The 26,421-nt window shown below is 41.3% G+C and overlaps 1 protein-coding gene across 1 annotated transcript in view; it reads left to right on the forward strand.

Annotated features, from left to right (window-relative positions):
* LOC136876459 (acetylcholine receptor subunit alpha-like) overlaps window positions 1-26,421 on the forward strand; it is a 1,223,921-nt gene that overhangs the window by 678,705 nt on the left and 518,795 nt on the right. Inside the window, exon 3 of the mRNA XM_067150449.2 lies at window positions 6,706-6,845. Within this exon, the coding sequence (XP_067006550.1) occupies window positions 6,706-6,845 (140 nt within the window). The remainder of the gene's footprint in view (window positions 1-6,705; window positions 6,846-26,421) is intronic.

Here is a 26,421-nt window from a genome sequence, read left to right on the forward strand (position 1 = left end):
TGAGTACAAGAAGCATGAAGGAAGGGGTTTAAGGGATCAGTTTTGCAGGTTGAGAAAATAATTTAAGAAAATGCTAGTAGAGAGGAAAAAGGCTATGAGAAGGCCCAAACGGAAGCGTTAAACAGGGAGTATAAAGACAGGGAAGGAGATAAGGTGTGGGTGAGGGTTAATAAAATTAACAGGGGTGCAAGTAGAGCTTCAAAACCTAAAATATAGTATGGAACACGGGTGAAGTACTTCCAGGAACTATTAGGAGAGAAGGAAGGGCGGGTAAGGCCAGAAGGAGGCTATTAGGTTGAAAGGGGGATAGTGGGGGGTAATCAGGAGTTGGATAAAAGAATAACAGGTGAGAAAGTGGTGGAATGTAATCAAAGAAAAGGGCTGTGGGAGGCGAGAATGGGATAACAAATGTTTATTGGAAGGAAGTGGCAAAAATAGACAGATGAGGGAGAGTCTGGTTACATTTCTAAACAAGGTATTCGAAGGGGCGAAATTCCAGAAAGAATGGCAGAAGTGAATAATATGTTCTATCTACAGTATAAAAGCAAAGCAGAGAGGACCAGCCCTATTAACTATAGAGACATAACCCTGCTGGACTCATTGATCAAGGTGTACAGTACTTGGGTATTTTGGCTAACAGGTTGAGAAAGTGGGCGGAATACCATTCTATTTTATCGATATTCCAGAGTGGCTTCGCGAAAAGTGAGGAGGACGTCGGATAATTTAATGATAGTGAGAAAAATAACAGATAAAGATGTGAGGAAAGAAGGCTCCAAAGTGTTTATAGTTGCTATAGATTTTCAGAAGGCGTTCAATACAGTGAGCAGGGAGGCCTTGTTTGAAAGACTGAGGAGGGTAGGGGGTTGGGAAAAAGATGAGAAGAGCGATTAAAACCATATATGAAAATATCTACCGTAGCATTAGGTGGAGGAGGGGGTGGTTCGTGGATTGATTGAATCGAAAGTTGGGCTGAAACAGGGGTGTAAATTATTGCCAATTCTTTTCCCATTGTTTAATAACGACTTATTAGGTGGTCATGGGGAGGTAAATTGGGCTTGCCCAGTTCTAGGTGTACAATAAATTCCAGTGTTGATTTTTGCTGATGATGTGATATTGTTGACATTGACAGCTGGGGGCGTGCAAAAGAGCTTGAACGAGGTTTGCAGTTTTGCGAAGAAATGGTCATTGAAGGTCAACAGTAACAAGACTAAGGTGGTGGTAAATATGAAGGGGAACAGAAAGAAACCGAGGATGAAGTGGACAATAAATGGGGAAGACATAGAGATGGTGGATAAGATTGAGTCTGGGGGTGATAAACAGAAATGGTATTGGGTTGAGCAAATTAGACGAGCCAAATGGGAAGGCCAAGCTGCACTGTCAGTAATTAGGATATTGGAAAATAAATTTCGGAGTGTAAGTTATGATGTACAAAGAATGATGTTTAACGCAGTGGTGAAGAGTAGAATGCTGTATGCTTCTGAGGTTTCGGGGGTGGAGAAAGAGTGTGGGATATTAGAGCAGATAGGGAGTAAGTTCAGCAAGATTATTATGTGGTTAGCTTTGTGTGCCGCGAGTGAAGGAGCAAGTGTTATGTGCAAGGAGTACATCAAGATTAACATTTTAAAAAGAGTGCTTATCAGTATCAAATGAAGTGCAATTATGATGATTACTGGGTTGATATGGTAAAGAATGCTTTATATCGACTGGGTTTGGGTGAGTTTTATAATACTGAATGGGAGAGAAGAAAAGTGGTATTTATTGGATACATGTGAGTATGAGGGCAAGAGATATTGCAGAACAAGAGCTCGTAGCCGAATGCAGGAAGAGAGCTACCTTAAAGATGTTTATGAGAGTAAATCAGGTTTTGAATGTGAGAGTGGAAAATGTGAATAGGACGGTGAGAAGAGGCTTAAAATGGTGGATTTTAGGAATGTATATGAATAGAGGTTGGACTAAGTTAAAAGTAAATACGTTGTGTGTATTTTGTGGTAATGAGAGAGAGAGGATTTTCATTTATTGACAGTATGTAAGGAAACGGTTGAAGAGAGACGTATGTTTATGACTGAGTGCCAGTAGAAGTTGATTGCTCAACCGTGTAATGGTGATAAGCTTTTAAAGTAGTTAGTGACAGAATGGAAGTGAGATGGAAATTTAAGTAAGTTTTTGAGCAGAATTAGGAGTAGATGTAGAGCCACTTTAAAAGCTAAATCTCAGGTGTGTCAAGTGGCGAGAGACAATGAACTAGGTAGTGGGTAATGCTGACGCATGAAAGGTGTAGAATATCACTCGACTCACTGCAGGAGAATGGAGGTCTTCCCCACTACTGCCTAGCAGTGGGAAGGGAAGGGAGCACACAGACATTATGCTAGGTCGAGAGAGATAGACTAACACATGCGACCACTCATCTAGGAAGTAGGGATGTCGTTAACCTTATATTGCATTGTTTGCCATGTTTTCATTGTTTTGTTTTTGCTTTTGTGTTTCAGTCTTTTTCTATTTGTATTTCTATTTTCTCCATAGAAATCATTAGTTCATTACTGTATAGATCTGGAGGAAATAAAGGTATTGTAAAAGAACTCCTGCTAGACTAAATACCGATGCCTCGGCGTCTCCGAAATCTGTAAAAAGTAGTTGGTGGGACGTAAAGACAATAATATTATTAAAGCTCCTATTATCTTTCTTTCCGCGCTCATCTAGTAAACGCAGGTCTCTCACACCTTCGCGAACAGTCCTCTAACACGTATACATGGAATGGAAATGTGCTTCGATTCTCTCTTTGGTATTTGATATTGAGGTTACAAAATATCACGTACTCAGGTGTACTTGAGTTAAATAATGCACTTTTGACGACCAAATCTTCAGGAATCTAATGTGTACGAACAGTGAAGGCTCAGGGAGGGTTTCATATTATTAATCCAAGAAGAAGAACAGTAGGAGTTGGAGAGGATATAAATGAGAGCTATGGAAAGAGGTAGAGAACCTCCATAACAAAGTTTAAGAGAATGTATTAAATGTACCTGCCATACCCGCCACGAAATTTGAAAAGTGCTACGAGGACTGGAACGCGGTCCACTCAGCCTCGGGAGGTCAGCTGAGTAGAGGTGGCGGGGGTTCGATTCCCACCTCAGCCATCCTTGAAGTGGTTTTCCGTGGTTTCCCACTTCTCCTCCATACAAATGCCGCGATGGTACCTAACATAAGGCCACGGCCTCTTCCTTCCCTCTTCCTTGTCTATCCCTTCCGATCTTCCCACTCCACCCCCACAAGGCCCCTGTTCAGCGTATTAGGTGAGACTGCCTGGGCAAGGTAACGGTCCTCCACCCTAGTTTTATCCCCCGATCCAAAGTCTGAAGCTCCAGGACACTGCCCTTGAGGTAGTAGAGATGGGGACCCTCGCTGAGTCTGAGAGAAAAAACAATCGTGGAGGGCAAACATAATAAGAAAGAAAGATTAAATGTACATTATACAGGAATTGCTGAGGACTACAGTTCCTATAGCTAAAATATGTGAACCCTTCAGCCCTCAGATGGTCTTGGACTCGACAATAGCAGACTATCGATACAACCAAGATCCACGAGCCAAAGAAGCAACACTGCTTCATGTATATATATATCTCCAGGTTTCGGTTATTTATTTATTTATTTTTTTTTTTTTATTTTTTTTTTCTTTGCGTTTAGGCCATCTGTGGACCACGGTGCTTGTGTTCTAGCTGTGTTTTTGTCTTCGTCTGCCCCTTTTAGCATACTGGATTGTGTTCTTAGTGGCCTCTTGAGCCTTCCTGTTGGCCCAGTATTCCTTCATTTTCTCGCTGAATTCTTTCCTGCGCTCCTCTGACCAATTCCCGGCTCCTTTGTGGCTAGCTGATGTAAGGGATGTTAGGAAAGGTTTAGTTTTGACCATTAAACGGTATGCATTTCTGTCAGTAATGGCGGCTTGATTAATATTAAGCTCTGCAAGATCTTTGTCCACTTGTTTGGTCCAGGGGAATCTAGTAGCTTTGCCTTTGTTAGCAACCTTGAAGATCTTATGGGATAATCTATTAGGATCCATTCTGTATAGGTGTCCATAGAAAGTCAGACGTTTTCTCCTGATGGCATCTATGAGGTTTTCTTGATGCTGGTAGAGCTCATTGTTGGGTTTGTACCATCGCCTTCCATCTGGTAGGATCCTTGGCCCTATTATTCTTCTCAGGAATTTCCGTTCTTGCACTTCCAGGGCTCTCAGTGGGGTTTTTTTAGTTAGGGACAGGCATTCTGCTGCATAGAGGACTGATGGTCTGACTACTGCATTATAGTGTCTCAGTTTTACATTCTTTGATAAATGCTTTGAGGCATACAGTTTTCTGCAGGCATGGTAGGCCTTGTCTAATTTGATTTTTATTTATTTATTTATTTATTTATTTATTTATTTATTTATTTATTTATTTATTTATTTATTTATTTATTTATTATTATTAATGGCTTTACGTCCCACTAACTACTTTTACGGTTTTCGGAAACGCTAAGTTGCCGGAGTTCTTTTACGTGCCATTAAATCTACCGATACGAAGCTGACGTATTTGAGCACCTTCAAATACCACCGGACTGAGCCAGGATCGAACCTGCCAACTTGGGGTCAGGAGGCCAGTCACTCAGCCCGGCTCCCCACTTTAGGAATGTAGTATAGATCGAGACTAGTTTTTTATTGTTCAAAAGGATGCGTTGTTATTGGAATATATTCAAGATAAACAATTACTAATGACAACTCAGGAATGGTGGGGATTTAATTATAAAGTATTGAGTTACCGGTTGTGTATCCATTAATATATTATCGCATAATAACAAGTGACAGGCTGCCTGGCTGAGGTGGTAAAGGCGTGTTCGGTTCACCCAGAAGGATGTGGGTGCGATTCCCCGTCAGAAAAGTCGATCCTGACGTTCGTTCAGCCTGCACCAAAAACGAGTACCGCGTGCATTCCTGGGGGCAAACGCAGCCGGGCTAACCACTCTACCCCACCAAGTGCCGAGGTTAAAGAAAGTGGAAGCCTTTACGTTCCACCCCTCCAAGAGCCTGCACGGAGTTGACTATGCTTTTTATAACAAAGTAAAATATTAAAAACTTACGCTGTATTTCTACAGCAATCTGTTTCATTTCAAATAATTGAGGTCTATGGTTGAATTTTGAGAAAAGGAGCCGCCCTCCCAAGTATGACACACCCGGCCCTACCTGTGGGGCCCAAATGGGAAGACCCCAACATGCCCTATCAGCAATATTTCTATAACTAATTATTTTATTGTTGTTTCCTCCAACCCTAGAAACTTAAAAGAATGTATTTTAGACCAAGCCACGTGCAGAATTAGCAAGACCGCCTCGTAAAGCCCTTTTGAATTCACCCGCGAAACGATCTGATTGGCTGAATTCAGCAGCTGATAAAATGACAACGGTGCGAGATATCGACGTATTTTTTTCCAAATTACTTATCAGTAGGGCCCGGATGTTTATGCAGTAATAGGTTGGAATGCAAACTTACTGAAGCGAGTAACAAGTAGAGTCTACATGCACGACGGTAATGCTATGAGGTTTGCATTAACATTAGGTGTTCGGCCCATTAAAAGCCCTAGAATTTATGTTACTCTCACTACATTACGTTAGAGCGGGCTAGTCGACAGCTCCTACTAATAAAATTAGTTTGTATTCTAACCTATAACTGCATAAACATCCGGGCCCTACTTATCAGTATCACCAACGATCTGACGCTCATATAGTGCGTTCACGTTGTTTCCGACCACACTGTATATGTTCCATGACTGGAAATTAATCTTTGTGAATCACTTTATATCACAAGAACCTTTTTTTGCTAGTTGTTTTACGTCGCACCGACACAGATAAGTCTTATGGCGACGATGGGATAGGAAAGGGCTAGGAGTGGGAAGGAAGCGGCCGTGGCCTTAACGAAGGTACAGCCCCAGCATTTGCCTGGTGTGAAAATGGGAAACCACGGAAAACCATTTTCAGGGCTGCCGACAGTGGGGTTCGAACCTACTATCTCCCGAATACTAGATACTGGCCGCACTTAAGCGACTGCAGCTATCGAGCTCGGTAGAACTTATTTTAGGGGGACGTGTATCTAGATAGCAAGGGCGAGATAGACTAGTGACAATGTCGTCTACTTTCCTCCAAGGGGGGCGCGGCTCAAACCCGAGGAAGCGCAGGTGAGATGTTTCAAATTAAAGTCGTGTATCCGTGATTCGGATTCCTCGTAAAACTGTAGGTCCCTTAATATGTTCCCGTCGTCGCTATAAGACCTATCTGTGTCGGTGAGATATAAAACAAGTAACAAACATCTGTCTGGCCCAGTGAGGAAAGCAATGACAAACTACCTCAACCACCGTCATGCCTTGTACGCGTCATTGTGGCGCCTGCATCGGTTGTTGCACATTCCCTATACCTGCATGACATTTTGAAAGGGGATACTTGAGGATCCAACCAATCTCCGAATTGAACAATCAACAGACAGTCATCTGAAACTACTTGCTAAGTGACCCTGATGGTACGCTGTATTATTCTTGCAGGATGTTACCTATCACTACACAACGTTGTATTTATGTTTATGGTTTATCTGGCAATATAATACCATGGATGTTACATGGTGAGGGGATATTTTATTTCAGGTTGATAACTAGTGTTTGTATTACTAGTATGTGATTTCTTGTACTTGGCTTGCAGGATGCTCGGGCAACCCCGATGCCAAGCGGCTGTACGACGACTTGCTGTCCAACTACAACAAGCTGGTGCGCCCTGTGGTGAACGTAAGCGACGCTCTCACTGTCAAGATCAAGCTCAAGCTCTCGCAGCTCATCGACGTGGTGAGTTCACTCATTCTCTATACTGCACAAACCTCATTAAGCTCATTACATTAGAAATGCTTCATTTCGGGAAACAAAACTGAAAGTTAGATACACGTGCGTGTAAATATTCTGGCCTATGATTGTAGATCACAATAGTGCTGTCTCTTCCGTAAGGTTTCCACATATCCACGGTGCGCGAGCAACACCTTGTATCCCACAATGCTCTTGCGATCTATTCTCCTCCTTAAGACTGGTAACGCCTTCCAGCCACATATGGATATGCAGTCCATCATAACGTTTACTGTGTTCATTTTCCTGTGGTGATCTGCAAAGAGAAATCTTAAATGCATTATACCGTATGAGTGCGTAAATACTTCATAAAAATATACATTTCTACAGTACGGTACAATAAGTTTCATTTTCCTTTACTTACTGGCATAGGAAAATGGGGTATCGGGTTCGATTCCCGACCGGGCTGAGGATTTTAATTGCTTCTGATTAATTATTCCGGCGCAGGGACTGGGTGTTTGTGTTCGTCCCAACACTCTCCTCTTCATATTCACACAACACACCACACTACTAACCACCACAGACACACGCAATAGTGATTACAACCCTCCATATAGGGTTGGCGTCAGGAAGGGCATCCGGCCGTGAAACAGGGCCAAATTCACATGTGCGACTCAGTTCGCACCCGCGACCCCACAGGTGTGGGACAAGCGGTAGGAAAAGAAGACTGGCGTAGGAAAATGAACACAACGAATATTGTTCTGATGGACTATTCAAGTGTGAGTGGGAGGCGTGACCAGTATTAAAGAAAATAATGGATAAGAAGAGCATTGTGGAATGCGAGGTATTGCTCGCGCACTGTCGATATATCTAACACCTGATTTCAACCAGCTCTTACTGCTTCTCTCTATGACTGGAGAAACAAAAATGAACCAATGAACAATGTTACATTCGGTATGCAAGGGAGAGTGGATCAGAAATAGCCTCCCTTGATTAAAACCGCTATGATCGGAGTAAATGGCTACCAAGATGTATCACGATTCGAGACTCTGCCTTGCAGGGGAGGGGTGAGTGTTACCTTCTACTGATCTTTTCTTTCTTGGGTGGGGGAGGTGTGTAAGTAACTTTTCAATCATGCTGCTAGAAGCATGTTAGACGAGGAAGGAGGCTCACGCGGAAGTTAAGCAGGGCTGTTGTAAATTTCATTAGCTCTATTTGGGCCGAATTCTTCGCACGCAGAGTACATCTTTTTACGGCCACGTTCTTGCATCTGCTTAACCTGAGATACAAAACAAATACAACCCATGAACTTGCAACCACAGCAAGTTAGTGCTGTTACTTGAGAGGGAGAGTACGAAGCAGGGGGAAAGGTGGTTCTGTATGGTAACAAATTAATAATGAATTCATAATTTTTATAACAGTATATCATCTTACTCTAACTTACCATAATATTGTACTTACTGATTTTTATAGTGGGGTATTACAAGTAGCGAAGGCCATTAAGGTCCTTGAAGTAGTGGAAGGTACAGACTTTGGTCCAGTTTCTAATCAGAAAGTCCTGAAATTTGGAAAAGGGCATTTACATTTCTGAGATTTGCGTACCAGCCTACAACAAGCTGGTGTGCCCTGTGGTGAACGCAAGTGATGCTATCGCTTTCAAGATTGAGCTTAAAAGTGCGGTGTTAATGTGCAGTTGTAGGTGTGTGTGTGAGAGAGAGATATCGCTGTCTTCAAGTGGCCTGCCTCACTTGGCAAACTTCGATCTCCCAGTACTGGGATTCCGAGGGCACTGAAGTTCTCTACTCTTAACTTTCACATTCCGTGGGATTTCCTCCTTCAAGGAACACGGCTCGTCTGCAACAAGACCGGCATTATAGCTCGGTTGATTGGGTGCTGGCCTTCGATGCACAGTTGGTCGGTATGTAGCTAATGGAGCATAAACGTAGAAGCTTGTGACATTGAACTTACTGGTTCAGAATTCCCTTTGTAGGAAAAGTTCTGACACTCTGACATTCATTATGACCGGCAACGGTTACACAGACTTTAGCGTATTTATTTATTTACTAGCGGGTGTACCGTTCTTCGCACGGGAATTTGCAGTGGATTACATATTTCCTTCATGAATTTACGGGAAGTTACATGCCTGTATTCCAACGTTTAATACGGCATATTAAACTGATACTTTTCTGCAAAAGCATGTGGCAGTAACGTGAAGTACAATCAAGATGAACAAATTAGAGACAGGATGAGGACGATTAGAGAGTTTATTGGACGTTACAGTTCCTCGTCCGAAGTTGTGCGAAATTCTCGGTTACATATTGTTGTTTCTCTGTGCTTGAAGACTCATGAAACCCATCGCTGTTGATAACCTTCCTTATTACCTGTTCCATCGAAACAAGTGAAATGCCTCTTTAGTTCTTCCCGTTAACCTACCTTGAAGTGACATGCACCAAATATTCCCGGGGACTTGGACTAAAAATCCGATTTTTTGAAAGCATCTCTGTGATTTACATCCGTATGACAATTACGTACACGACATAAAGTAACATATAATTCAACGTTTGTTATATACAGTATTTTGACAGACCTAATTTAACAAATATATATATTAATGTTAGTTTATTTGCTAGGGGCTTTACGTCGCACCGACACAGATAGGTCTTATGGCGACGATGGGATAGGAAAGGCCTAGGAGTTAGAAGGAAGCGGCCGTGGCCTTAATTAAGGTACAGCCCCAGCATTTCCCTGGTGTGAAAATGGGAAACCACGGAAAACCATTTTCAGGGCTGCCGATAGTGGGATTCGAACCTACTATTTCCTGGATGCAAGCTCACAGCCGCACGCCTCTACACGCACGGCCAACTCGCCCGGTATATTAATGTTAGTAATGTACATTTTGTGGGAATGTAAAATCACTGTTTCGATCCTCGTATAAACCCCCAGTCTATTCAGGGATTTAGAAATAATTTTGGCCCAAAAATATTCCCAAGGATAGGTAACTTCTAAATATGAAGTTTTGTAGAAATGTATCCAGTAGTTTACTAGTTATTAGAACTCAGACAAACAAACACCAAAGCTAAAAAATATGCAGATGGTCATTATTATTCCTGAAATGGATAACTGTACAAACATTTCGCCAAAATATTCAATGTTCAGACACGTGGTCGTTGCGATTTTATTTATATAGATTAATTTATTTTTAATACCAATGTTTTAACTTGATTACATTTAAATTACGTAAGTGCATGTAACGTCTTTGCTGGCTAGACCTAGTGTTTACAGTGCACTATGTCTTCTGGCATGTTACTCTCATTGACCTGTCTCAGTCTTGTCCTTGGCTTTAATGATATGACATTGACTTGAGGTACGAGTAATTCTAGTAATACCGAGCTCGATAACTGCAATCGCTTAAGTGCGGCAAGTATCTCTTGAGATAGTGGGCTCGAACCCCATTGTCGACAGGCCTGAAGGTGGTTTTCACTGGTTTCCAATTTTCACACCAGAAATATGCTAGGACTGTACCTTAGTTAAGACTACTGCCGCTTCCTTCCCACTTCTAGCCCTTCCCTGCCCCATCGTCGCCATAAAACCTATCTGTGTCGGTGTTACGTAAAACAAATTGTAAAAAAATGTGCTAGTAATGACATTCCTTACGAAACCAGTTCTTGTGATGAATAATAGGAAAATGTCACTCATAAGGTCAATTGGTGCGAGCATTTCAGTGGGCTTGGCAGGTTGATAACTAGTAGCAACGACTGGCTCAGTGAGGAAAGCAACGGTAAAGAACCTCACTTCTCATTTCCGTTGTACAGTACATCTCTTCAGTGACATGCAGCCCAAGTATGGCAGCTGATGGGGAACTGTTGAGGATCAAACCAGCATTCGTACTGAATAATGTACATATATATACATGCATGTATATGATGATGAGGAAATCGAAGAATATATGAAGAAATAGATTTAATGCGATATGTAAAAGATGACGAGAATCTAATTGTGATGGGACACTGAAATTCATTGGTAGGCCAAGGAAGAGAAGGTAATTCAATAAGAGAATCCGGATTGGGGCAAAGAAACGAAAGAGGAAGTCGGCTAGTTGAATTCTGCACTAATCATAACTTAGTGCTTGCCAATACTTGGTTCAAACACCACAAACGATGTCTGTACACGTGGACGAGACCTGGAGACACTGGAATGTTTCAAATAGACTCCATTATGATTAGGTAGAGATTCAGAAACCAGGTGTTGGATTTCACTTTCTCAGGAGCAGACGTGGACTCTGACCAAAACTTGTTGCTCATTAAATGCCATCTGAAGTTGAAGAAATTGAAGAAAGGAAGGAATGCAAGGAGATGGGATCTAGACAAGTTGAAAGAAAAGAGTGTGAGAGATTGTTTCAAGGAACATATTGCACTAGGACTGAATGAAAAAACTGAAAGAAGCACAATAGAGGAAGAGTGGATAGGCATGAAAATGAAGCCAGTAGGGCTGCTGAAGAAATGTTAGGAAGGTAGAAAAGATCAAATAAGAATCAGTGAATAACTCAGGAGATACTAGACCTGATTGATGAACGACGAAAATACAAGAATGCTAGAAATGAAGCAGGAAGAAAAGAATACAGGTGATTAAAGAATGAAATGGACAGAAAGTGCAAGGCAGCTAAGGAAGAATGGCTGAAGGAAAATTGCAAGGATGTCGAAAATTATATGGTCCTAGGAAAGGTAGATGCTGTATACAGGAAAATCAAGGAAACCTTTGGAGAAAGGAAATCGAGGGGTATGAATATTAAGAGTTCAGATGGAACGCTACTTCTAGGGAAAGACGACAAAGCAGAAAGATGGCAGGAACATATCCAACAGTTGTATAAAGGTAAAGATATAGATGATTTCGTTCTGGAACCTGAAGAGGCTGTTGATGCTGATGAAATGAGAGACCTAGTTTTGAGGTCAGAGTTTGGCAGAGCTGTGGGAGACCTAAATAGGAACAAGACACGTGGAATTGATGATATTTCCTCTGAGTTACTGACTGCCTGTCCGGCACTATGGATAAGTGGTTAGCATGCTGGCGTTTGGTCACAGGGGTCCTGGGTTCGATTCCCAGCATGGTCGGGAATTTTAACCATCATTGTTTAATTTCGCTGGCACGGGGGCTGGGTGTATATGTCGTCTACATCATCATTTCATCCTGATCATGACGCGTAGGTCGTCTACGGGCGTCAAATCAAAAGACCTAATACGCATTTTGAGACAACATAGAACGTGCTGGTTTCTTTCGTTTTGTTTATATAAGTTTCTTATTTCCATAAAGAAGTGATTAAGAGTGTAGAAAAACCATCAACCCATAGAAAATCGCTTGAAGTGGGCATGTAGCACCACGATCGAGACGAAACTCTAGTACTGATCCCTCCAAGTGGTAGACCACTAGGAAAGAAGTCTCAAAGCATTCATGGTGCTAGAATAAGGTACTTCGAGTGCTTTAGATTCCGCGCAGCAAGAAATGAATAGTGGACGTAGGCGTGGTATCAGTCGGAAATCATTGTTCACTTCTCTCTGTGTGAAAGACGGTATTGTCGAGGTTATGCATGTTATTTCTCAGCTTCTACTCAATGGATTGAGGTAAAACAGAGTGCAGGAAAATTCTGAATGTTTCTACCTGAATATCGGTAAGTTTCGTGAAAAATGAATTAGCCGTTTTTGCGTTCATTTCACCCAAACAGACTGACAGACAGACAAAGACAGAAACTTCCAAAACAAAAATATATCTTCCCTGCATCGTGTATAACAGCATTCTTGGCAGAAGCACGACAAAAGACGAATGCACGTGCAGCATACTTTTACATTACTTTTAGACTAAACATGTGACCTAGCAATTTTAGTCAGCCTGAACGAGTACTCTATCGGTAAAATGAAATGTCGTATGGCTTTTAATGCCGGGATGTGTCCGAGGACTTCGGCTCACCAGGTGCAGGTCTTTTGATTTGACTCCCGTAGGCGACCTGCGAGTCGGGATGAGGATGGAATGACGATAAAGTCGACACATACACCCAGTCCCCGTGCTAGGGGAATTAAGTTAACCAATTTTGGTTAAAATTTCCGACCCTGCCGGGAATAGAACCCGGGACCCCTAACCCTTTAGCCATGGAGCTGGACACTCTATCGGTGATTTTAATACACTGTTAGAGTTCTGTGTACCAGAATATACTCCTCCAATTAAGAAACAGGCCATATCAGCAAATTCCTTACACACAACCTACAAAGAGACTTATTTTGCGCAAGTCTTTGACGATCTGTCGCTGTGATTATTAAGCTCTAAAGATGCTGATTCCGGAGTTAAGACAAAATTAACCTTTGAGGAAAGCCGCACTCACTGAAAACAGAGAGCAGACATGGACCGCAAAGTTTCTAATTTCCTCCGAGAGATAAGGAAGTAGATGACAGAGCGGGAGCATTAGCCACGCTTCGTGGTGTCTGTATTAACTAGCCACTTTCATTTGTCAGACAATAGCAGCCCCTGCCCTTATGGCCATTGTTTGACTGCGGCCGGACCTTATCAGGAAGCGTTGCGCGGTACACTCCGACCAAGGCTATAAATTAATATTCCTCCATGGATTCTGGCTTCTGAGCGTCCTTATCTCGCCGGTGAAGTATAGGCTACTAAGTTAAGGTGCCGGGGATCAGTAGGTTATTCAGTGCAAACTCATTCATATCAGCGTAAAGGAAAATATGAATAGATCGACTTAATATGTGGTCGGACAGAATAGCAGGCTTCATAGCCTGAGTCTCCCCATGCAAAATAAGACGTTTAATAAATAAAAATTATAAATAATTCGAACGAAGTCCTGACTCAGACAATGAGGCTAGCGAAATGGGATAATACTATACTGGCTAGCAAAACCTCTCACATTTCTAATGCTACAAAAACTGACAAGTGTCACTGAAAGGGAAAGCCGGAAATCTCAGGGCAAATATTATCTGCGTCATCGTTTTGTTAGAACGCCGGAGAACTCATGGCATGGGTTTATCGTGCTTCGTAAAGAAACACCACAGCCTGTGTAGATCATCAGATTCTGTCAGAGAATGGTATCTTAAGATGCCACTGGGATTGTTGAAAGGGGCAAGTGATGAAAGGCTTAGGTTTAACCATCGCAGCTAGTGTTAGTAATTCAAATTTTATGTAACCAGAATAATCTCACGGTGACCTCATAATAATGGAAAATACTAAAGGTCACTAGTGTGGCGTATTCCGTATAAAACTAAGCGCTACTGATATCCTCAAAAAAGTTATGTTACACGAGATAGCCCTTTATTTTGATCATATAAGAAGCCACCTAGTGAGTAGAGATTCTCGGGAGATCAATCTACGTCATTCCTCGTGTAGCTACATGTATATTACCGCCAGTGTTATTTAAGGAAGTTGACGTAGAATAAGATGGTATCGAGGCCAATCTAAAAGGTCTCCTATAGGAGACAAATCCGGTAAATTCGTAGCCGAGGGATTACACAACATCCTTCAACGCGTCTAGTGTGTTACCAGCTTCTTATTAGTTTACTGAATAAGATTAGTACTGGCTATTAGTCGAGGAAAACTTACACCTGGCGCTTAGCTGCTCTAGTCCGGCATAAATACTTCCATCTCTTCACGGGGTGATAATCGGCGGCACCATTGATAGGCTGGTCCTGCTTCAAAGCCCGGATAAAGAAGGTTTTATATATTTGGGAATGTGCTGATGCCTAGTAGAAGGAAACAGTACAATCTAACAAGTGTCTAAATCTGTAGACTATCTGTCACTTAATCTGCAAAATTTACCATGTCTTAGGCTGGTTAGAGAGTGCCTGGTGCCTTAATGTGGGGAATTCTTCGATAATTTAGGGTACACGTGATAGGTGAGATTCCTGGCCAAGTTGGGGTTAGCATCACTTAAGAACGTATTGTCACCAAAACTGACGGAGAGGACACGGGACATTCGGGAGATGGTGGGGTCCAACCTCATTGTCGGCGGGTCTTGAAAATTGTATTCTCACAAGGCAAATGCTGGGGATGTATTCTTAATATTATGATCACGGCCACGTAAAGTCAGCAGCTAAAAGAAAAGAATTAGGGGCATATACCTAGAGCAAATAGGATCACGGGACGTGGAGAACAGCAAGTATTCTTGTAGGAGTTTGGCAGTAATGTAATAGACTGAGATTTTTCTTTTTCTTTTGCATGGAATGAGTCTCATAATAGCTGAATGTCGGTAGAAATTTTCAATTACTTATTGACCTCATACATCGTTTCCTGCAATTGGCAATTGCATGGAGGAACCACTGAACTCGGAAAGATAATGTGCCACTCTGTAGGGCAAGAATCATCTTTCTTTCTTTGTTTCTTTGTTTCTTTCTTTCTTTCTTTCTTTCTTTCTTTCTCTCTTTCCTATAATTGGCTTTACGTCGCACCAACACAGACAGGTCTTATGGCGACGATGGGATAGGGAAGGAGTAGGAGTGGGAAGGAAGCGTCCGTGGCCTTAGCCTAATTAAAGCAGGTACAGTCCCAGCATTTTCCTGGTATGAGAATGGGAGACCACGGAAAACCATGTTCAGGGCTGCTGACAGTGGGGTTTTATTTATTTATTTATTTATTTATTTATTTATTTATTTATTTATTTATTTATTTATTTATTTATTTATTTATTTCTGTACATGGCGGAGCTCAGGCTATGAAGCCTGCTATTATGCCAAACCATATAATTGTACACCTGTGTAAACAGAACATTATAACTACTTAAAATTAAAAATAAGTTTAATATAATTTAAAATTAACGTGAAATGTGATTTAATAATTTGTTTTTAACATTTTAAAATGAATTTATAGTATTTACTATTATTAAAACTATACCTCGAAAATTGTCAATGTTACTAATCTTACATTTACATTTTATTCATTTGACTTAATCTAACATTTGAAGGTACTTCTTGGAGTAAATTATTCTGATTGTAGATAAAAGTTCCAGCACATTCCTTTGAATACCTTTGGGTTGCTTATGTCTCTAATTTCAGCCGGGAGGGAATTCCAGGAACGTATGGTCCCCGGTACAAATGAGTTGTTATACATCCTACTGTGGTGAATGGGGATGGACAACAGGGATCGTGTTGATGACCTTGCGGGTGTTCTACCTGAGGGGGAGAGGTAGCTGAAATCTATTCCCAGGTAGTCTGGTTTACCTGTTCGCAGTATTTTGTGCAGAAGAGAAACAGCATGGTGCTTGCGTCTATCGCATAATCTTAACCAGGACAGCTGCTGGAGGAATGGGCTGATGTGGGAATGGAGCGGAACATTTAGAATGAATCGAATGCAGGCATTATGCGCCCGTTGAAGTTTGGAACCCAGTGAATAACTTATGTTATTATAGACTACGTCACCATAATCAAATATTGGTAGAATTAATCCTTGAACGAGCAGTTTCCTGGTTTTGACAGGAAGAAAGTCCCTCAGTTTGTGCAGTGAGTGTAATGAGCCGAATACACGTTGACAAATTTTTGTTACGTGCTCTGACCAACTTAAATACTTATCAAAAATTATTCCAAGGTTCTTAACGGAGTCTTTCAGTGTTATAGGTGTTTCATTGATCTTGATAACCGGTATATAGATACTTTCTAACTTAGCATGCGCCTTTTTAGATCCTATTATGATGGCTTGCGATTTTAATGGGTTTACCTTCAGGCAGTGGCTACTAGTCCATTCGTTAATGTTAAATAGGTCTTCGTTTAATTTCATGGTTGCTTCTTGTATGTCATTCGGCTTGGTATGAATATACAATTGGATATCGTCAGCATAAAAGTGATATTTACAGTTCGTCAGTTGTTCTGATAGGTCATTCATGTATAGGGAGAACAGAAGCGGTGATAACACTCCACCCTGTGCTACCCCCATCTCAGTATTTAGCCATCTAGACATATTGTCTCCCAATGACACACATTGTTTACGTCCACTGAGATAGGAACGTACCCAGCATAATACATTATTAGAAAATTTCATCGTTTCTAATTTGGCTAGTAAAATGTCTTTGTCTACGCAGTCAAATGCTTTTGGAAGGTCGAGAAGAATTAGAATTGTCATTTGTCCGTTATCCATTGCTAGCTGAATGTCGTTAGTTACTTTTACCAATGCTGTGTTGGTACTGTAATTCGATCTGAACCCTGATTTATATCTGTCGAGTAAGTTATGATGTAAGAGATAGTCTGTCATTTGTTTGTGTACTAGTTTTTCCAGTACTTATCCTAGTACAGGGAGGATACTAACAGGCCGGTAATCGTCAAAGGTTATAGGGGTACTATTTTTCGTCAAGGGTCTGATGATGGCATTTTTCCATTTCCCAGGAAAGATTCCCGTCATAAGAGAGGTGTTAATAATGTGCGTTATTTTAGGAAGAGTGATGTCTAGAATTTTTCTTAAAAGGGACAGGTTTATTCCGTCGTGTCCGGTAGACCCTGATTTCATGTCATTGAGGGCGCTCTTTACATCACCTGGAGTCACATGAGAGAAGTAGAATGTTTCTCCACCATGCTTTCTCTTTCAAGATATTTTGTCAATAGTGGCTCTCTTGGTATTTCTGTTCCTCTGGACGTTTCTTGAGCTAAAAATTATTCAGATCGTCCAAAGGTACATTACAGTTACTATCCTTTGTCTTTTTTTTATTTAGACCCATATCGCGGAGAGTTTTCCATACAGCTGCAGAGTTATGTGTATTTAAAACTTCGTACGAGTAGCCGTATTTTAGCGTTTCTTATCATCTGCGTTGTTTTATTTCGGAGTCTTTTATATTTCTCAACATTGTCCTGTGTTGGATATTTCACATAGTAGCTATAGGCTACGTCTCTATCTTTCATTTGATCACGAATTTCTTGATTGAGCCAAGGGTTAGATGGTCGCTTTACTCGAGCAGTACGTAATGGGGCATGTCTGTCGTATAAAGTTAAGAGAAGTTCGTTAAAATGAGATACTTTGTCGTCAATGTCCTTTATGTACTGAACTGTGTGCCATGGTGTGCACAGAGCGTCCTCAATGAGGGCTTCTTCGTTCAAATTTTTGAAATCTGTGTATGTGATTATCTTAGCCTTGTATTTTGGACACTTCAAAGAGTATGCAGCGTAAATCATATCATGGTGGGAAAGGCCTGGCACAGGCATCTGTCCATGTGACAATATACGGTCTTTATTGTCTACAACGATTAAGTCAAGGAGTGTGTGCGATGTTGCAACATGGTGTGTGGGTTGTAAGGGCAGAATTGTCATATTAATGGATTCAAACATGCATGTTAGTCGCCTAGTTTCAGTGGTTGCATTTGTCAGGTCAGCGTGAAAATCTCCCATTAAAACCATGTGTTCATACCTGAATATTAAATCCTGTAGGGCATCCTCTAGATCCGTTGTGTTTCCGGTCTTCGGTGGGCGACACACTACACCGAGTAAACACTTCGTACCACGAATTTCAATTTCCACGAACAAGAACTCCGGTCTGTGAGAATATTCACTTGGCGATTTGAATATTACCTTGTATTTCAAATCGTCACGTATGAACATTCCGACTCCGCCTCCGGGCTTTCCTTCTCTATCGTTCCTAATTAAAGTGTATCCACTCATTTTAACCAGTGCTGAAGGGATAGACTGACGCAGCCATGATTCTGAAATCATTATAGCATGCAGATTACAGGTTGAAAATATTTCGGAGAATTCTGAGAAATGTGGGACAATGCTCTGTGCATTGACATGTGCTATTTGTAGAGAAGTAGGATAGGGCGCAAGAACGTCTTTGAGACGGTTAGAGGTATTCTTCGAGGGGGCTGGCACGACGGGGTAATGACCTGCCTGGGACAGTGGTGAAAGGAGGCTGAAATTAGAGACATTTGTTTCCTGGTTGCTAAATGCTGCCAACTTGAAAGTTAAATTATGACAACTGATAGTAAGAAGTACCTACTACAAATATAAGATTAGCACCTAAATCAACACTACAACTATGTGGAAAATTAACTTAAGTGAACTAAAATAACTATGACGGTCCTTATATTGCAGAGTGTCTGCTCATGGCTAGTGAATACTGTTCAAATCTGAACGATTAGTAATGGCTATTTTTCAGTTCCCATGTTTTACATATATGATCCCATCTCTAGACCATACGTTTTGGACGGTAAATTTTGCGACTGCGTCCTGAAGAATCCGGAGTCTTGCTGGGGTTAGGTCCTCGCGGATGGTTTTATTCGAGCCCTTAAGTTTCTTCTTGTTCGTGAACATAGCGTTTCTCTTACGGTATGATACAAACTTGACAATTATAGGTCGCGGACGCCCGTTCTGGATTTTCCCAACCCTGTGAGACCTATCAATGTCATCCACGGAAAGACTGACCCAGATTTCCTTCGCAATGTCTAGAACTAAATTGTCAGTGTTCTCGTCCGCAGTTTTCGGTATACCGAACACACGTAGGCACTGCCTTCTTTGATATTGTTCCAAACAGTCAGTTTTATCCTGCAGTTCAGTTTTTAGATCACTGATAGTTTTGTCCCGCTCGTCCAGAGCCCTCCTAAGTTCTTCAATTACATTCGTATTAAAATTAATAGTCTCCTTTAATTGATCAACAACTGACTTTGATACCTGGTCCTGGATAAGGTTGGCAAGCGTGCCAAGTGTCTCCTTACTGCTCAGCGCTTCTTGTACGGCCTGCTTAACTATGGCTTCCATTGGCACTTGTTTCACCTTGCGTGGCATTATTAATTTGTTGAATTTTTGCCTTACGCTTTCACCAATCACTTCACTAACACTCACACGGAACTACTGCACTGGTAGAGATAGTGTAATAAACTCTGAGCTGCCACACTAAGAAAATTCACCTGCTAAATTCACGTTCGCCACGAGCCTCGAATTCTGCGTCTATGCACTGTCCGCCATGTTTCCTGAATGCAAGCTCACAACCGGTATCATCTTACAGTGATTCCAAAAGCATTATTACATCATTGGTCCTCACTCTTAACCCCACTGAGTAACCATGGGATGCTATAGAATACGAGCACGATGTCCTCCCTCCAACAACCAACTGCAGTAGGACAGAAAGTGTGGCTTCCCAGTGCTTTCTCCTTAAACAGTAATCATCACCAACCCCACCGAATAGAAATATGCTATCCTATTATTATCATTATTATTATCATCATTATTATTATTATTATTATTATTATTATTATTATTATTATTATTATTATTATTATTATTATTTGCCTTTATCCAAATTTATCGATGTCGGCACGTAATGTCGATTGGACTCAGTTCTGCGGCCGGGTGCCCTTCCTGGCGCCGCACTGTGGTGGTCGACCATAGTGTGGTGTGTAGGTGAGGAGACGAGTATTACGACAAACAGACACAGACAAGGCTGAGTGGCAATGGCGGTAGAACGTCGACTTTCTAGGTCCATGTGGGGAGGCTCGAGCCTCGCTCAGTCCCTGGTATTTAAAGGTGCTTAACCTACGTCAGCCGCACGTCGGTGGACTCACCGGCACGAAAAAAAGAAAATCCTGGGGGACAAACTTTTTGTACCTCGGCGGCTCCGAAAACCGTAAAAATAGTTAGTTGATGCTAAAACCAATATTATTATTATTATTATTATTATTATTATTATTATTATTATTATTATTATTATTATTATTATTACCGGGGTTTCGTGGATCACAAAGAGGTGAAAGAAGGTGTGGACTTGAATGGGTCTAACTACGATATCAAAATTAATTTAAAACTTCAAATAAAGGTTATATTTCTTTTCAGAAAATCAAATTTAACAACAGTGTATCAGGTACAATGATAATTTTGATTTTAAAAAGTAGAAAACCCCAAAATATGGAATTTAACACTTTTGGGCTTCAAGCCCCTAATTTACAACTTTTCAATGTCGCCAATATAGCGTTTACTTCGACACCAGATTCGAGAGCACTTTGCTCCAACTTTTACAATTACGGCCTTCCAAAGGCCCCACACAATATTACATAAATACCAGAAAAAAGCTCACATGCTCTCCAAATTTAACCAAGGAGATTGCGCTCCCAGTTTCTTACAGCCTACTCAAGGCAATATTACACAAAAATCATATGTTTTCTGGCCTCTCTAGGACCAACCTACAATGTACACTTTATTTACACAGGGGTACCTATTACCCAAACTACTGGGCCTTCATGAAAAGGAAGAATAGGTTAAATTACTGGCCCAAACACAAAATGCATGGACGCGTACACTTGCGCTCCTAGAAAACCAAGAGTATCAAACCCTAATTGGGCTCGCGGCCCGATGATACAGAGGCTAATCCCAAGCTACTGAGGTGACTAGAATGAAGCGTTAATTTAATACTTTACAGAAAGAGAAACAGTTACAAAATCGTAGTCACCCCGAGATAAATTGAAGGGGAACTCAAGAGGGTAACGCACTCTCTATCCCCAATTTACAGTTTAAAACTTTATGAAATTTTACATGAAAATGAAGAAGTTTACATTTTAGAAATCAAACGGTTACATAGTTAAAGTTTAGAACATTCCCCTCGGATAAGTTGGCGGAGATAGCTACACAGATAGAAAACTGGTGGCCATTACCTGGGCTGGCGTACTGCCTGCCGAAGAATGAGGCGCCCCCCTCCTATCTTAACACACACACTCAGTAAGTCGACGATCAATAAAACAAGGTAGCTTGTAAAGCCGCAGCTTATATACCCGAGAAGATGTTTCGAGAAAGCTCTGGACTAAATCCGGACACACCCTCTCATTTTTATTGGATAATCCAAAAGGTACAAGAAGCCTATTATTGGCTGAAAAATAATTACAGAAAATTTCTGATTGGCCAGATTCAAAAGCTGGCCGAAAGAGAAGGAAGTGTTGCAAACATTGAAATAAATGAAAGTTAGTTTAGTTGTAAAAATCTATGAACACACAACTTATTTAAATCACTAATCCTTCTACCTTGCACCAGAGTGCATTACCTCAGTTTTTGGAATGACATCTTCTATAGAGAAAAGTTCGAACTTCTTGCTGTACACCAAAACAAAATAAATAAATCCAGTCAGTTTAGGAAACATTAAAATAACACAATACTCTGTTATTTATGAGTGACATCTTCCGATTAATGTCCCAACTTCATGCACTAGCTGTTTCCAGATTTGTATGAGAGATAGCGTTCCTTAAGGCGCTTCTTTTAAATGTGCGGAGTTGAGATGTACCTCCCGGTACAATTATTATTATTATTATTATTATTATTATTATTATTATTATTATTATTATTATTATTATTATTATTATAAAACACCTAGTCTACGAGTTAGAGAAATTAACCATATGCAATTAAAATCCTTGGCCCGGCCGGAATAGGAACTCAGGGCCTTCCTAACTGAAGACCACTGCATTGACCACATGAGCCGAACAAGTTGGTATCCCATTGGCGTTGGCGCTATGGAGCTACGTTCAGGGTAAAACCGTCCTTTGCTGGGTGGTAAAGAAAACATATGCCCGCACTGCTGAGATGCGTATTCTCGCTGAAAGATCAAAAAAGGAACGAGTATATACGGAGAAGTTTCAAGGTCTCAGTGGTGATTGTGGTGGTAGGCATCCATCCTCTATACAACACTAATCAGAGAGAGAAAAAATGGACGGAATCCGACACTTCGAAAAATAAAGGTATCGGTCAAAGAAAGGCAAGGGCCATCAAGGGCGTGAAAATGAAGGACTCCCTAGGCCTCGAGTGCTCTAATACCGTCGGGGTCGGAAAAAACAAGAGTTGATCAAGGGAAATCAGATAGGATAGATGACAGTGAGGAGCCTGGCACAAGTGGAAGAAATGCCAGGACTCAGCTGAGGGCGCCGTGGTCGCCAATCCACGCTCCCAAGTTGGGAGCCCCTGGGCCCCTTTTAGTCGCCTCTTACGACAGGCAGGGGATAGCATGGGTGTTATTCTATCGCCCCCACGCACAGGGAAATTTCAAGATCACACCTATCACTGAAAAGCTAAGAAACGCATTTAAGGTGGTATGGTCTTGTAGTCCGCTGACCTAAAGATTATGCTATCAAGAAGTGATCCTCGATTCCCATCAGCAAAAAACAGGGCAAATTTACTGTCCAAAAAGACATGAAAATCTTTCATCTGGGAGACGAAACTACATAATAATAATAATAATAATAATAATAATAATAATAATAATAATAATAATAATAATAATAATGGCGTCTGGCCACCGAAGAGGCCTGGTGGAGCTTTTTCGATTTGACGTCCGATAGGCGACCTGCGCGTTTCTGGGAATGGGACGCTATATGTGATGAATTCTAATACAGAAGGCGCCACACACACACCCAGCCCCCGAACCATCGGAATTAACCAATGAAGGTTAAAATTCCCGACGCGGCCGGGAATCGAACCCGGGACCTCTTGGACCAATGGCCAGTACGCTAACCATTTAGCCATGGAGCCGGACACAGCTAGATAGAAGATGGCAGCAGTAAGGGGCCAGATGCCCTCGATTTTAAGCCCCTTAAATCAACAATCATCATCATCTCTCATGTACGACACTGTCGGCTTACAGCGTAGAGGCGCGCGGCTGTGAGCTTGCATCCGGGAGATAGTGGGTTCGAATCCCACTGTCGGCAGCCCTGAAGATGGTTTTCCGTGGTTTCCCATTTTCACTCCAGGCAAATGCTGGGGCTGTACCTTAATTAAGGCCACGGCCGCTTCCATCCAACTCCTAGGCCTTTCCTATCCCATCGTCGCCATAAGACCTATCTGTGTCGGTGCGACGTAAAGCCCCTAGAAAAAAAATTAATCTCAATTTAACATCGCCAAATCGAGAGAAAAATAATCTGCTTTTTCATTTAGCATCTTGTGCAAAATTTGACAACTTGGCATGTCTCTCTTCCTACGACCTGGGGACACTCTGATTTTCAGACCCTTCGTGCGTTTTCCCTTTCATTTGCTCATATTCCCATTCTTCCAAATGTCGGACCTCTTCCTTTTCTTTTCTTTCATTTTCTTTTAATTTCTTTTATTTTCTTTCTGGGGCCTATGACGTAGATATTAGGCTAGTTGTACTTCCCTTCACCACCATCGTGAGCACTCCGCTTGAACGTGTTGGCTACGAGGACAACGCGGCGTGTGTAACTCCACTTCATATTGTTCCGCTCTGTGCCGCTTGTGGCACACACAAAGAACGAAGTGAGACTCATCAGCATTGATAATGAGCTGACACTTCTGTGATGTTAATTGCATCACGAAGGACGTGCCAGTGGAACACCGAGGTAAAGGACGCCGTGTTTGTTCTGCTAACTCAGTGAAAATCTAAACCTGGTCCAGATGTACTGTGTATGTAATGGATGTTTGCTACTGCATTTCGTATATGGAGGATGTACTCTCTTTTCATTCATCTGGTGGAATGAACTTCTAACCAATGAATAAGTACTGCCTGTACTCACAAAGTCCTAGAATGTGTACTTTATGTTTCTAATTGCTTATGCAAGCATCTTGACCGTCTGATTTGACACCATTCACATTCCGAGAGGACTGCGCATTTCAAATGGTTCTAACAGTTAACATTACACTCGATTGCGAGATCTGACATTTTGAATTTCCTTATATGACCATCATTTTCGTCCGAAGTCCAATCCCTTGGATGAAAAGTCATCATAGCGGCATTCGGTTAAGTGGGCCGCGAGTTCGATTCCCAGCCGGGCCGGGAACTTTAAATGCATATCATTAATTAATTTGGCTCAGGGTCTGGATGTTTCGGATAGTTTCAATACACATCTTCATCTACATACACGCCACACTACCAACCATCACGGAAATACGCAGTAGTGATTTCATCTCTCCACTAGGTATGGCGTCAGAAAAGGACCAAAAAACTGGACCAGATCCAAACGAAGTGGTGGCCCCAGAAAACTGGAAAAAAGCCAAGAAGAAGAACTGGAACTGTCACTTTTATCGGCACTGCGTGTTACATGGTTCTTTATGCGTAGAGAAATGACAATTAGCTCCTTGTATAACTTCTGTGTCAAGGTTCTGTAATGGCATAGCTGTCTAGGTGGATCAATTGCAGTGTCGGTTTCATAATTTAAGGTTCTTGAACTCAATCCTGGCTGAAGTAGGGCGGTCAACATTTTAGAAACTCCGTGTCACTGGTGTTGGCATATAAAATATCTTCGGTGACACACTTATGAGAGTATCACTCGAAAAAGCTAAAGTGTGTCAGTCACAGGAACCCTGAAATGGAATCCCGCTTTGGTTGTAATAACAGTACAGTCATTATGTTGAAATTAGAATAATGTTAAGAATACCACATGCTATAATAATATCACTCGGTTATCACACCCTCAGTTAATTGTAATACTGCTGATTTAAACAATTGTTTCTACCTCCTGCATCAACTACATTACATGGTAATGTTGTGAACTTAACCAAGATGAAATCCAATCCTGGTCATTTGGTCAGCATATTTCTTTATTCAAAGTACTCTATACTTTATGCAGAATACTGCACGAAAGGAGGGCGAATAGAATGGATTTATTTCGTTTGGCAAGATTAAGGTCTGTATGCCCTCTTCCACCTAAGCAGAAAATATAATATTAAAGAATTAACAGAAATAGACTGCAAATGAGATCTTACAGCTACTAAATAATACAGAATTACGATTTTTAAAATGAGAATAAAAATATATGATTATGATGATTTTGTACACAATCATACATGACTATAGTAATCACAAAATGTTAGCTTACCTTATGTAAAAGAAATCCTAATTATCCTTAACAATAACTCTTCGTTTATATACGGTGGACATCTTGAAAAATAGGCTAATCTAAAATTTTAACACAACATACGAACAACAACATTCATTACCTAGTAGATATTTGTGACAACGTTGCCTGGAACTAGCAGATGAGGCCCATCTAACAGGGACAGGTAGTGTGTGCCACTGCCGTGCTGAAGAAATAACAAACGAGTTTGTGTATCTTTTGGTGCGATGAGGTAGTATCGCTACAAGTATATCGGTTTTTGAACCTGATCCGAAACTGTGATTAGATGACAGGTGGTGAAATTGACAGTACAAGTAGGAAGGTGAACATGAGGAGAATATTTGATGAAGAAGGTATAATGCATGAAGATTAGGGTGCTGTTTGAGTTTTAGCTAACTAAGTTCATCGTAGTCAGGTGATTGTGGTCATAGAAACGAAAGTCACATACAGTATGCGTTCTGCGCGTGTTGTTGTTTGTCATTAAAAGTAGCAGTCAGGTCGTTGTACACGGCGTCACAGTAGTCGAAATTAGGTATTGCTAGACTGCAAATAAGGCTTCCATTAATACTCGAGAAAATATGTTGCGGAATCTCCTAAGCGAGTTAAGGGTGGCAAATAGTTTTTTCTGGAAAAACTGTTAACCTGCTGCTTCCATGAAAGATGTTCGTCGATGGTGGTTTTTTTTTTGCTATTTGCTTTACGTCGCACCGACACAGATACGTCTTATGGCGACGACGGGATAGGAAAGGCCTAGGAATGGGAAGGAAGCGGCCGTGGCCTTAATTAAGGTACAGCCCCGGCATTTTCCTG

The sequence above is a fragment of the Anabrus simplex genome, chromosome 1, assembly GCF_040414725.1.
Source record: "Anabrus simplex isolate iqAnaSimp1 chromosome 1, ASM4041472v1, whole genome shotgun sequence".
Taxonomy (NCBI): Eukaryota; Metazoa; Arthropoda; class Insecta; order Orthoptera; family Tettigoniidae; genus Anabrus; species Anabrus simplex.